Source organism: Plectrocnemia conspersa, unplaced genomic scaffold, assembly GCF_051122295.1.
Source record: "Plectrocnemia conspersa isolate PC_06_02 unplaced genomic scaffold, ASM5112229v1 ptg000005l, whole genome shotgun sequence".
Lineage (NCBI taxonomy): Eukaryota > Metazoa > Arthropoda > Insecta > Trichoptera > Polycentropodidae > Plectrocnemia > Plectrocnemia conspersa.
In genome coordinates, this window is record NW_028277169.1 from 27475634 (window position 1) to 27490586 (window position 14953).

The window sequence follows — 14953 nt, forward strand, 5'->3', positions numbered from 1 at the left end:
ATAAGTTTATGTATAAATAGCTTGCTGATATTTTCAACTACAACTAACTAATGAATCCATCTTTTACTCTAAAAAAAAGTCAGAATTTTACGTCAAGATCGACGATAATTATTTCTTCAGTCTCAATTAGATTACCTTAAGTGTAAATTACCATCTTTATTGTTTCTAACATTTTTCAAGAAAATTTAAGAACTTAAGTAATACCGCCGTAACTCCACCATTTCGTTTAGAAAATAAGTAGACAAATCTAGGAGATCTCATTATTACTTATTTATAGCAATATAAGACAGATTTGTTCTTCCTGTAAAGTTGACACTCATAAAGTCAGATAATTGACACTTAACTTATTATACATATCGACAATATATAAAAATGTGTTATGATGATCTTTAAATTTTCTTATTGCTGAAAAATTTGATTTCTACAAAGTTGACGTGTTGAAGTTTGCTAATTCTATATAATATGTGAGCAGAATTAACTAGAAGCTTCTGATATTATGCTTTTAATTATATTTGTTTAGTTCCTCTTTATATAAAATTCTAGATATGTTAATAATTATAGAACAGTCGAAAGCGTATTTGTACTACAATTTCTCGTCTCTTCCAGACCCTCCCTTATCATCATCATGTTTTTATCAACTATATAAGCGCATTTAGAATTTTCGCATTAACGATAAACTCAAATATATTTATGGAACTCAAAGTTTGATAGTTCTTAAATGTATTATTAAAGAAGCCAATTTTTGGTGCTCTGTGCGGCTAAGAAAAGCATTTTCCAAAGTCAAAGTTAGGCTACGAGGTCTACGATGAATTTTATTTTCTCATCAGACACCCTTTGCTCTGCTTCTAATATATGTATCGAATAAAGTTATTATACTTTCTGATACTATTTTCATCTACGATTTCTAACTATCGAGTTATCCGCGACTACGACGAACATTTCCCAGTCGAAGTTTGCTACGAAGCCTACGACGAATTTTCCGACCCGACGTCATCCCCCGGCGAGGGTCGCCGGCGTAGTATCCACCCTCGCCGCACCTGGGCAAGAGCGAGAGAGGTCCTCCTCTCTCTCGCCAACCGAGAGAGAGACGAATCACATCCCCGGTCATACGTGACACACACACACTCACACATGCGCGCCGACCAAAATCTACCGCAAAATTGCAGGGGTTCGCAACTCGGCGGACTGTCACGCCATTTTGCATTGCAGTAAGTGATAATGTAAATATGTATTATTCATATTTCTATAAAGTTAGCAACACTTATTTAAACGAAAACCTTTTCGCGGAATTTGTATATCGCTGATATTTACAAGTACTTATCTAAATTCTGCTGAAGTAAATCAACGTTCTTGAAATAAACCTATTGATATGAACGAATGACTATTTTTAAATTTTAAATTCTCTGCATATAACCTTCAAATTAATAGACTTATTATAACTGTTATAGAGAACCTTTTCTTCTAGGTCCAGTAAAGGATCTTACATTTTTTCTACCTGTTTGACCGTCGCGTCTGTCGGTACTTTTTTTGCATCCCTTTGAAATACAATTAGCACGATCTTATCAACTGGATTTTACGCTCATTGCAATAAGAGGTAACAAAACTTTGAATGTGCGGTAAAAATATAAATGTTTCAGTATTTTTTTTTTAATTTCATTAAGCTATGGTCTGTATTTATATTTATTAGATTATATGACAAGATTTATGACCGTATGTGCTTCAATACACTCCATAAACTAAGGCTAGAACCAATTTCCTACCTGATTGCTATCACTAATTAATTTATTATTAATTAATTAAATAGGGGGGGAGCAGGTGGCGTCTAATCACACTCCGCGTACTTCAAAATCATTATTTCAAAATAATATATTCAGCAAATCTCTTGACATTGAAAAAAACTGAACCCTACTAATAAGCTAGATTTAAAATTATTGTATATCTGTTATTGATTTTAAAATAGCGCATATTTATAATAAAATGCGCTATTATTTAAAAAAAACGGCCCCAGCTGCCGTGACATCTATTGGTTATAAATTATATTACAATAATAATATATAATTATTAATATAGATGTCACTGATTCACAGACGTCAGTCTGGTGGTTAATACTTACTTCTAGGTTGACTTACTCAGTTGGTACAGATTTATCCCGTTGTAACGCATTGGGCTTATACCTGTTAGGTTACAACGGAAGATTTAATAAAAAAAAATATATAATTTCATGTTTATCACGCTGCACCATGCCTTTCGTATTCAGCATTCGCGGTACTTATCGCGATGAAACTTTTTTTATGGTATAGACAGGATATGTTTATGCTAAGATTTGAGTAGAATTTGTAACATCAAAAACAAAAATTCAATATCTGCACAATATTTTAATTTGCAGTATTTGCAGTATTCGCACATAATTGTTTCCTGAAAATGTGTGCGAATGTTGAATGTACGAAAGTCGAGGAAAGTAAAAAAAATTGTTGTGTGTATTTTAAAATATTTATTTATCAAGTAAATATAAGATGTTTAAAAGGCGTTTAAGAGACACGTTTAAGTGGGGTTTGAGGGTGTTTCCTTTGAAAAGTTATCAACGATTAACGGTTTTCCACTATTCTTTTTCTTTTCTTCATATATTATTTTATAACATGCTATGTTTTTATTGATCGCCCCACGCACTTGAGATACGCGTTCTCCATTGGGATCGCAATATTCTATAATATTTAAAAATTTGTCAAGGTGCGTGAAGGCTTCATTATTATTTTTCATTGTTAAAGAGTTTTCCAAAGTAAACCTGTTTCATCTACATTAAATATTTGGCTAGAGGAATATTCTACATCTTTAATATTTTGGATAATTAGGAAATAAATTCTTTTGCAGCATCTTCATCCACATCAGCCAATTCTCCAGTAAATTTAATATTATGAAAAGAATACCGCATTTTAAAATTGTAAAACCAACCGTTACTTGCTTGAAAAACCGTGTTAAAATATATTTTTAATCTATACTTCCAATCCTTGTGCAAACTAAGAGCTTTTGCTTGAATAATTGAAATACTCAGAGGGACATCTTTTTGATGTTGGTCATCGATCTACAATGACAAATATTTTCCATTTCATCCATGTTTTTTTTTGCTGTGTTTTTTTGGAAACATATCATTAAAGATTGTGGAAATATATCTTTATTTTCCACAATTTTGTACGTATTCTTTAATTATATTTTTATTTTGCAAAATTGAACATATCGTAGACCTGTTTGTATCATACGAATTTCCGATTGAAGCAAAAGATTCACCGCTATCAGAACGTTTTTTTAAAAAAAAATTAAATTGAAAAAAATTGTTTTTTTTAAATGTGCGAAATAGCGAATTGTGCGAAAGTCGAGGTCCGCCTGTACTCTCCATTCTTTGGACTAATGCTAAAGAGAGGTAATTGAAAAACACGTACATATATACTGAACTATCATGTTTTATTTGGTTTTAAAATACGTATAATATATTTATCATTTTTATATTGATAAAAAATCTGTCAATTTGACCAGAAATTGATCAAGCCATCAACTTTCTCAGCAAGAGTTATCAGAAAATGAACACAGTAAAGTCATTTCATTGCTGATGTACTTTTTTAATACATACAATATATTCTATATGAGCTAAAGTGGCTCATCATTCGAGAATTTCCAATACCTAATATTTAAAATCTAGCTTAATTTTATTAGTCATCACGATATTTATTTTGAATTAATCTTTAACGCTAGGCGGTAAAAATATTGCAACCATTCGTTCCTTTTCCATATGCTTTTATTTACATGAGAAGGAGCAATATCTATGGACAATACTGCTTTATATGGCAATCATTCTTTTCGGAATACATTTGATTTTGAAGAATTCAAAGTGTGTCACAGCAAACGCATTCAAAAAAAAGAATTTAATTAAAAAAATAATTTTTTTAAGCATTGATACTCCGCACCCAGCAAATCTAAAATACACCGTATATTTTACTAAAAATAGTCAAACACTTCTTATTTAAACTGGTGTTAAAAATAAACAAAAAGACGTTTCGTGTTGTCGCTATAATGTCAAAAAACTTTTAACTAATTACAACTTTATATATATATATATATATATATATATATATATATATATATGTATATATATATGTCACTTTTATGATAAACGCTTCGTATGCATTTTTTTGTTAAATTATTATACTATAAATTTATTATTTTTGTTAATAAAAGAATATTCTTATTCAAAAATAATTATTAAATAGAATATTTTATTTTCAATTTAAATTTCGAAACAACAGTTTTCAAACGAAAAATACATTCCTAGTTGTTCGCTAGTACCCGCCGTGTTCGGCTCGCTGTCCTCAGGTTGCGCGCCCCGTCCTCGTCGAGATGAGCGGTCGTCTCTGTCTAGCGCGGCCGCGGCCGGCGGCGGGGGCCGGGCGTCGCGGACACGGGACGATCGGACAGACGGACCGGCGCAGCGGCCGACGACGGACGCCGCGCGTGCCACCTGACCGTTCCGGGATGTGACAGAAAGTGACCGCGCGCCGCGTGACATGTGCACATGACGACGACGGACGGCGACATGGACGCACGGCCGTCGCCGCCGAGGCCGTGAAAAAGCGCCGGCCTTTCACCGGCCATCCGGAAAATTCGCAGTGACCCCAGCCCGCCGGATTTCCCACACGCGGCCGGACTACGGACAACCGGTACAAGATGAGAATCAAAATGCCAGCGGTCAGGATAGCGCAAGGTAGCTCTCAAAATTATTACTTACGTTACAGTGAACCCAGTGTAAATAAATAAACAGAAAACTGAACGTGCGTTCGCACGCGAAAAATTCAAATAAACAAACCCCCGCGCGGTAAATCTGCGAACGCACTTTTATGTGTTTACTTCGAAAAGTGATAATTTAATATTAATAACACGTGAAAAACACCTCACAAACCATATGAAAAAATATGAACATATATAATAATATTTAAACGTAAATTCAGAATAAATAAATTCAAGTTATTAAATTAAAGCCTTTAATAAAAAGGTGATATTTTTAATATGGCGCGTTTAAAAGTAGCCCACGATTGCTTCTTATTTATTTTAAGTAAGCCGAAAAATTAAGAATAATAATTTATTCGCCTTCTCGAATTAATCGAAAACAATTGAATATACATATAATATCTTAACAAATGGAAAATATTTTTTTTCAATTATTATTTATTTGCTCTAATAAATCAAACGGAATATAAAATAAAAATAAAATATGATATATCTGATATTTTTGCAAATTATTATCCCACCAAAATTTTGCACCACTTTTGACAGCTGTAAATATATAAATAAACAATATTATTATTTTGAATGATACATTATAATAATAAAAAAAATGATTTACCGTTGAATCAAATTTAATGCATTTCAATTTTATTCTTGTGTTTATTTTCTTAAAAATAAAAAAACAATATCAATTTATATACATTTAAAAGTTATTTATACTTAAAAATTGTTTGTTTATATTCATAATAATATATAGCGAATAAATTATTCATACGAATTTCCCTTACATTTTTCACTTACAATTTTGTATTTAAAATATCAGATAATAAATATTGTATATACATATATAACTTCTAAATTTACGCCATTTAAAAGTAGCCCATATAAGAATACGATTATAACTAAATATGAACATAGCTTTATAAAAGTTTTTGGTGTAAAAAAAATAACAACGATTCTGTATCTTCAAGCTTTTTAGTGTAGTGGATAAATTATTTAAGTTACACAGAAAATCTTTTTTTCATTTATAATATATACACAATTTTTAGTGTCAATTTTTATATTTCTTGATAATGTTGTTGTTATTAATTATATCATATTACAAATAAAGTAAAATGTACATATATAACTTTAAAGAAATATATTGGTTTATAATCATAAATCAGAAATTTAAGAACCTGGGTTTATTTATATACATACATAAACATTTTTTAATGCTAAATTTCTTGATGATAAAATATTATGATAGCAATGTTGTTATTATTAATTCATTATTAATCATTGTAGTGCATTTAAGTATCCCGGAATGGTTTAAATTTTTTTGCTTAAAAAAATGGATTGGTTCATAAACAGAAAACAGAATATAAAAAAGAATGGGTTAATTATATATACAACAGACAATTTTTTTAGTGTCAAATTTTTTGGTGATAATGTTATTATTAATAATTCACTAATACATATTTTACACTTGTGGTGCATTAAACAGTAGCCCATGATTGATTTAATAATTTTGCTTTAAAAATGAATGGGCTTATAAATAGAAACTATGAATATAAAATCCTATGGATTTTTATATAATATACACGGTTTTTGTAGTGGCAAATTATTTATAATATGATAATATTATTGTTATTATAATTCATGTATACTAAATATTATATCATTGTAGTGCATTCAAAAGTAGCCCGAAATTGATTTTTGCATTAAAAAATGGATCGGTTTATAAACCGAAATCACGAATATAAAAAAACTATGGGTTAATTGCATATATACAAATTTTTACTGCCATATTTTATATATCTTGTTGATAATGTTTTTATTATTAATTCATCAATACATAATACATAATTTTGCTGCATTTAAAAATAGCCCGAGATTGATTCAATGCTTTTGCTTTAAAAAAGTGCATCAGTTTATGAACAGAAACCAGAAATATTTTCTTAGTTCTAAATTTTATTCATTAATTAATATTATATATTTGTGATGCATTTATATATTTATATGTACCCTAAGAATGATCAAATTATTTTTTAGGATGTTTATATAACATACCTACATATTTTTTTAGTGCCAAATTTTATATTTATTGATTAATTATTTATGTTTATTATAATACTTCAGCATGAAATATCAAATTTGACACTAAAATCAGTGAATTTGTATGTACATACATATTTTTTTAATTGTGGTGCATTTAAAAGTAGCTCACGATTGATTCACATATGTTTGCTTTAAAATAAGTAGATCGTCTTATTAATTTATCGTAATAAACCAGAAATCTGTTGGTTTATTTATATGTATACATAGATATACATATATTAATTTTTAATAGTGTTGCATTGAAAATTTTACTTGAAGAACTCAATTGGTTCATAAAAATATGTTTTTATTGAATTCTTACAAGGAATAAAAAAGTGTAGTATTTTTTTTCTAAGTGGATAAGTTGTGTTTTATGTATTCGTTGAATAATATCATATATTCGAAACCATTACACAGTAAACCTTAATTTTATAACTCATAATCTTTATGTTTTTATTATAAATTTTAATAAACTGGCACAATTTCTATCTTGTAAAAATAAATACTGTTTTTTATATATGTATATTTTTAATTATAGTGCATTTAAAAGTAGCCTATAATCCGACCGGTTTATTAAAGATATTTTTGTTGAATCGTGAAATAGAAGATAAAATATAAGCTGATAGTATCTACTAATTTTATAGAAATATGTTTTATTATGTATTCGTTTTGAGAATTGCTATCATTATTTTATATTCACCTATAAATGTGGTGCATTTAAAAGTAGCCCAGGTTAAAAATGTAAATTTTTATTGAATATAAAAATTACGTTTACGTTATGTATGTAATTTTCTATGTATGAATTGATATATTCAAACAGCATCATTGAGTAAATTTTGATTTTCACAATCTATAACAATGTTTGACTATTAATCTAACACTGAATATTATTATATATATTTTTAACTTAGTGCATTTAAAAATAGACTGCCACTGCTTTTATATGTTTTCCTTTAAAGAACTCGATCAGTTTATACACAACTTTTCAACAACTTTTTCGTTAAATTGAAACAAGGAAGATAAAAATTACGCGCATAATATGAGCTAATTTTATATAAGTGGATAAGTTTTTTATGTAGTATTTTTTCATGGAATAATATATTCGAACCCATCTTATAATAAATGTGGAGTCCAACGCCTTATTTTTGATTATAAATATATTAAGAAATAATTTAAAAAAAATCACTAAAAAAATCAGAAGTGTTGCACATCTCTATCAATTTTTAATTGTGGTGCTTTTAAAAGTAGTTTACATTGTTTACTCTATTAATTCAATGAAGCAGCGAGTGCTGCGCGATCGAGAACGCACCATCTCACTCATCTCACTCACTCGCATCTTACTATGAATGAACCGAAATCTCGCGCCCGAAAACAGTTACACGGGTTATAAATCATCGCGCGTATTCTCACCGCGCGAAATCGTGAATAATTAACCAAGTGAATCCACTACATAGGCGAGATGCATGTATGAAATTGCTCAATGGATGTGTTTTCTTCGAACCTAATCTTTTACTCGTATCTGTCGTCCGTTAGAAGAGATCCATTGTGGATGCTGCGTTCGTGGGCGGACTTTTAACAAATCGCTCGGATTTTGGTCATCGCTTTTTCTCACGGACTCACTAAAACTAATGATCTTTCCCGGTTAGATAAAAAGAGTCGACACACCAGGAACTGGGCTGTGCGGTGCTCACAATGGGCGTGATTTGCGACCTGGCATATATCAATGTTGACTCTTGATGACGAACCGTGGCCGATCGTGATCGCGTACAGAATCAACTGTCAACGTACAGAATTATCAACACTTAATTTGCGTAAAAATCGTAGATAAATTATAAACCAAGCTGTAGTACGAACATAATTTTGTTCAATTAGTGACGTGTATATAAGAATAACTAAATCTAAAATATATATGTATGTAAATAATAATACTAGTTTTAAATGAAATACTTCTATAAAAATTATAGATCCAATATACCCATAAAATAATTAGGTATTACAATGCCTTAAAATATTTGTACAAATATTAAAACAATCGTGTAAATAAATATTATATAGCACAGAGATTCACTACAATTAAAAATATTATACCATAAAAATAATTGGAAAATGTCTGAAATTGTTAGTTTAATGCATAAACAATTAAATTTTTTATCAACTTATAGGATTTAACCTAAATTAAAGTATCACTATGTGACTACTTTGAAATGCGCCATCATAAGATTTGCCTAACGTCTTGTAACGATTGTATCTCAATCGCGAGATGTTTACGCGTTTGCTTAAGGAAAAATCTTATCCTTATCGAATTTATTCAAATTTCCAAGTTCAACGCTCCGCTTGAACCACCCCGTGATAAAACAACCCTCGCAAAAACCACCCCCCTTAGTGACGGAGGTCGGGAATAATTTTTATTCGGCTTTTAATTAATATTCTTATCGCACCGTCGAGATGCGCCCGGAGACGTTTGAGAAACACTTTTTTTACGCCCCCCGATTCGCACCCCATCCCATTCCGTCTCTGTGTTGTTTTCTCTTCCGTCTTCCGGGTACAAGAATAAATTCTTTCCTCAATGAAAACTTTCAAGGTTAAGCGATGAAAACGCGACTTTGAGATTTTCATCTCGACTGCAGCCGACTCGCTCGTTTCGAGGTTTGTTTTTATTTGCTTTCGGCACTAAACGGGTTACATAAATATAAAATTATTACATAATTATTAAAATGTAGTATATATTTTATTATAAACATACATATTAATATGATAATAAAAATATACCGCTTTAAAACTTGATATGGTCAAGCCGCAAAACATTTTTTTAAATTATATATTAGTAAATGATCAAGGCTACTTTTAAATGCGCCACAGCTCTCTCCATATTCAATTAATATATAAAAAGCGTATCTCGTTATTTTTTTAATTCAATCAAATTAAATTTAATTCGCTACGCCGGAACTACGCCGTTCAATCTCAACTTTCGCCATAACATGTGGGTCACAAAATATCATCGTCGGCTAATTATTTTTTATCGATCGTGTGTGGGTGTGTTACTCTCGGATTTTTTGCATCACACTGTGTAAATAGAGCGTCATTCAGGTGAAGGACAAAAGCCGAAAAGCTGCAAGGACAAAAGCTTGGACAGTGTTTACCGCAACCTGTTACTCGGAAGGTGTCTTGTGGTCACTCGGGGGTGGCGAGGCGAGGGTTGGACACCCCTGGAACGAAAGGGTGGCGATACTACCGCTCCAGGGGCGTTGCTAGGTTAAAATTTAAACCTAATCCCAAAATGCGATTACGATCGATAGCGTCTACCTTCGATGCATTAACTGAACTTAACAATGAATAGATAACTAGAATTTATTTTAAAAAATCTATACCAAAAACCTTCAATATATATATTGATAAAAACAAATAGATAATGTTTATTTATATATTATACATTTGATAAAATAAAGATTAATTTTATAACATAGTCACTATAGTCTTCAATGCATTTTGTAAGCTTGAAATTAAGTTTTCAGTCTTGCACTTATATATTCGACTCCCTGAATCCTTGTTTTTTCCTGCTTTAAATTAACTATGGTTTTTCATAACATTATTGCATTAACAAAAATATTAACAAGTCGACGATGAATTTTAGTAGCAGTATCATTGAATAATCTTCGTGTCTTTACTTTCACTACGTTATTAAACGTCTGAATTAATTGATTACGTAGGTTTGTCACCAATTTGTATTTCCGAAAAGAAAATGTTATCCGCTCACCCTTCACTCTACGCCACTGCGGCTGGGCCTTATTCATGAATATATCACTTTGAATGGACCGCTTGGTCAATATTATCTACCCAAGTCCCATTTGAGTAGCCCATTGAAAATGGTGATATGCATATGTGTGTACATATTTGCTGACCCGCTATACCCGGCATACGTAACAAGCGAAAATTCTCGTCTCGAAAAAAAATCAATACAACTACTTGCATTATGGCCATCGTAAAGTTTGAGGAACTGCGATCGACGTTGCATATAATTGCATTGTACTTTGTCGGCTGGCAAATGCGCCTCGTTCACAATAATTATAAACACACCGCGCGCATCTTAACTGTAAAAGTAGACATAAAATTATCATAAGATCAAATATTAGTTTTGTTGTTATGTATAGATAAGTCCAACGGAAACTTAAACTTGTTTTTTTTTTGTATACATAAATTATTTTCTTATAAATAAATTAGCATGTGCGAATCTAATACTTTTATTACCTATGCTCGCATATAGTCCAAATGAAAATATCACACATGCATACACGTACGATTTGTTTTGTGTCTAATTTTAAATGTTTGACATTATTCACTTCGTATCTAATCTTATCTTGTCTTGTGTTTATCTTGTGGTTTTTTTGTAATTTTCTGGGTAGTTGGATGCGATACGAGTGGTAAAAATTACGTATAAACGTTGTTTGTATCTTTATATGGCCATTGTGCGTTGATGCATTAAGTTATCTCTTTCTACAATTGCAATTTACATTTAGTGGACAGTTAGTATTAAAGTTATGTATGTTTTGTCTTGAGTGTGATATTGAATAATTTACAGATTTAAAATCATAATCAAACGCACATTAAGAGAAAAAAAGCATTAAAACAACTATAAGAAAAATGATACAGCAGTATTTAAAAATATACATATATGTATATTATTATATATATGTATATATACATACTTTCAAACGTCAAAATCAGCTTAAAATTAATTAAATATATAATATGTATATAAGAATGAAACACGTGCTATTATAAAACACAGCAGTAGATTATATATATCACTACAATAAATATGACCATGAAAATGTAAAAATACAATATTCTTAGTTAATCGAAATGCTCAATTATTTCTACTTAAAAATATATCATCTTTAACGATAAACTAAGTTTTAAATGTTTTACTATATATTTTAATCTGTAATAAACTTTAATAACTTTTTATTATAGCAAAAATAACGTAAAAAAATAATCGGTTTTGATCAGTATTTTAATTGAATGGTCTGTAATTTCTATAAATGATCAAAAGTAATTTATTAAAATATTTTGTTATTAAATGGGCAGTATATTTTTTATATTAAATGATATTGTTATTATTTTTTTTTAATAATTAAAAAAAATTAGAAATATCTCTTTTAAGAAGTTGGTAATTTTTTTGCAGTAATTTAATTAAGCTGTTAAGCAGTAATATTAAATGTTAAGTATTTATCCAAAGTTCTGTATTTATATGAATTGTTATGTTTTTATAAATTAAAAGGTTAGTTATACTTCAACCGAATTTTACAATTTATATTGGAAAAATGATTAAAAGGTCAGTTTTTTGTTTGCAATAATTTAATTAAATTGACTGTTGGTAAACAATCAGTAATAATAAATGTTCATAATTTATTAACCCTTTGACGCGGTAATCGACTAAAGTCGCCCAATCGATTTTTTTATCTTTTTACGCAAAAATTAGTAAAAAAAAAATGTTTTTAAGAAAAATTTTTTTTTTTGTGAATAAACATAAATTATCATTTTAAATAAATAAAAATTAAAAATTAGAACATTTAAACACAGTATCAAGGTAAAATTTGCATTAAAAAACTATATTTATTTTTGATTAACGCGTCCAAAGGGTTAATATATCTATATTTTTTATGAATATTTGTTTTCAAATTAAAATTTATTTTATTAATGAATTTTGAGTAATTAATAATCTATTTATCAAGTCAGTTATTTTTTTTTTGCAGTAATTAAATTAAATGGACAATTGTTGAAAATTTAGTAAATACATATATTGCATGTTAATTATTTAACTGTTAATACTGTTTTTCGTATTAATTATTTCGTATTAATATACGAAAAAACTCTAAGTACTGTTTTTCGTATTAATTATTATAGTTTTTATATTAAATTTTTTTTTCTAATTTTGAAAACTAATGAAAAAAAAATACTTTTTTATTAAGTAGGTGTTTTTGTTTGAGATAATTTAATTAAATGGACAGTTGTTAATTGATCAGTTTTAAATCTTAGGTATTTATTAAAAGTATTGTTTTTTTAATTAATTGTTATTGTTTTCAAATTAAAACTAATGAAAAAATTAGGAAATGCTTCTTTTATTACGTCGTAATTAAACGGACGGATGTTAAATGTTAAGCAGTCAGTAATATTAAATGATTAGTATTTATTCAAAAGTCTATATTAATATGAATTGTTATATTTCTATAAATTAAAAGAATATGTATGTTCAAATTTTTTTATATCAAGATTACGAGTGCAAAGGGTTAGCCAAATATTAAAATTTATATTTGAGAAATTACTGGAAAGGTCAGTTTTCTCGTTTTCAGTAATTTAATTAAATGGACAGAATGGTCAGTAATTATTTTATATAGTCTACTTTTATATTTTATTTTATGTTTTCAAATTTAATGGTTTGTTATATTTTATCCAAATTTAAAAGAAGTATAGAAAGCAAATGTTTATTTAATGTATTTTTTTGTATTAAAGTTATATTTTTAAATTAAAATGTTAGTTCAAATTAAACCAGATTTTGGTATTTTAACAGAACATGATATATGCTATTTATCAAATATTTTTTTTTTCATAAATCACAAATAATCCTTTTAATTGAAGGAATGTTAGAAGTATGTTTGTAATGAAAAAAATAATGTGTTTTTGTAATATAGTTCGAAATGACCGTTTTATTGACCATATTGTCTTTTTTTTTATATACGTATAAAACGTTTGTTTTTTAAAAAAGCAATGCACTTGTAGACACGATCTGAAATAGGCTTTGTTTATTATCAATTTTAGTTCCTGGAAATATATCAAATGTACTGTTTTTTACCTGAAGAAAGTATAAAAAAGGCGAGGTTTTGTATTTAACCGAATTTCGTAGAAGAATTTTTTGCCACAAACCTTGATTTTTATAGTTAAAAGGAACACTAATTGTAAGTGAGATTTTTATCTGTCACAAAGAAGGGAATTCTTTAGTCATTGCCTTGAGATAATTGCTTTGACAATATTATCAAATTTTTAATTATGTTATAAATGACTCATTTCTCAATAATCGTCTTTAATTCTTGATAATATACACATAATAATTTGCTCGAGTCAAACTTAATCTTTATTAAAGGTATAATAAATTATCAAAAATAAAATCAGATTAATTAAAATATTTTAATTTCACCAAACCTTAAAACGATATTTTTTTATTCCACTTATATTATTTTTTATTAATTAAGACATCAACGCTCGGTCAAGTCACAAACTTGCCACACGTCAAAAAGTCCACTTTTTGACCCCCAGCGCAATTCAACCGGTTGGCGGTTGTCGTTAAAAAAACTAGATAAGAAGGATCGAGTTTGCTAAGTAAAAAACGGGTTCAAAATATTTCCGAATGCAACACAATGGATAATACAGACACTTAACATGCGAGTTAACCCATAATCGACCCGTGCCAGTATTTAATGTAAAGTTTTGAATGAACAAACCTCAAAAAAAATAAGACTATGTTGTCCTTTTTATTGCGTGTCATACATCAAATCCTTTCTTGTTAACGAATCTCGTTTGTTGAACATGATACTACCTTATGAATAAACATATTTGTAGAGACGGTAGCGGAGCATTTAACAAGTTTTTAATGACTTGATATGGTGGTGTCATATTTTAATTTTTTGAATTATTGGAGTGCTTGGATAACCGTAAATCATGTTTTTTATTTTTAATAAAATATATATATAAATTTTACAGTTAGCTGTAATAAAGCAATTCAATTCACATATATTAATTAATTAAAAAATGTTATTTAATTTTGCCTTTTTATTTATTTGGTTGTAATATAAATCTAATATAATATTATTCTTTTACTTATTCTATGATAAATTTTCCATTCCTTAAAATCTTGTTTTATTAAAATTAAAATACTATTGTTATTAACTACAAAATAAGTGTTATTGATAAATATTATTCTTATAGACTTTTAACATTTACTTATCGGCACATAATACAAAGATAAACTTATCAAAAGATATACAGTATCGATAGGAAGTTGTATTGCTATAATATGTTGTTGTTTTTTAAATTTTTAAATATCCGTATT

General features: G+C 28.6%; 1 protein-coding gene across 2 annotated transcripts in view; it reads left to right on the forward strand.

Moving 5' to 3' along the window:
• The first annotated feature begins 4462 nt into the window (after positions 1 to 4462).
• The window catches only part of Cph (BCL11 transcription factor chronophage), a 61921-nt gene continuing 51430 nt past the window's right edge, over positions 4463 to 14953 (forward strand). For both annotated transcript variants that reach the window (XM_088185906.1, XM_088185905.1), the window contains exon 1: positions 4463 to 4750. Coding sequence is in view for 1 of the 2 variants with exons in the window: in XM_088185905.1 (XP_088042031.1) it covers positions 4714 to 4750 (37 nt within the window). In the remaining variant the exon portion in view is untranslated. The remainder of the gene's footprint in view (positions 4751 to 14953) is intronic.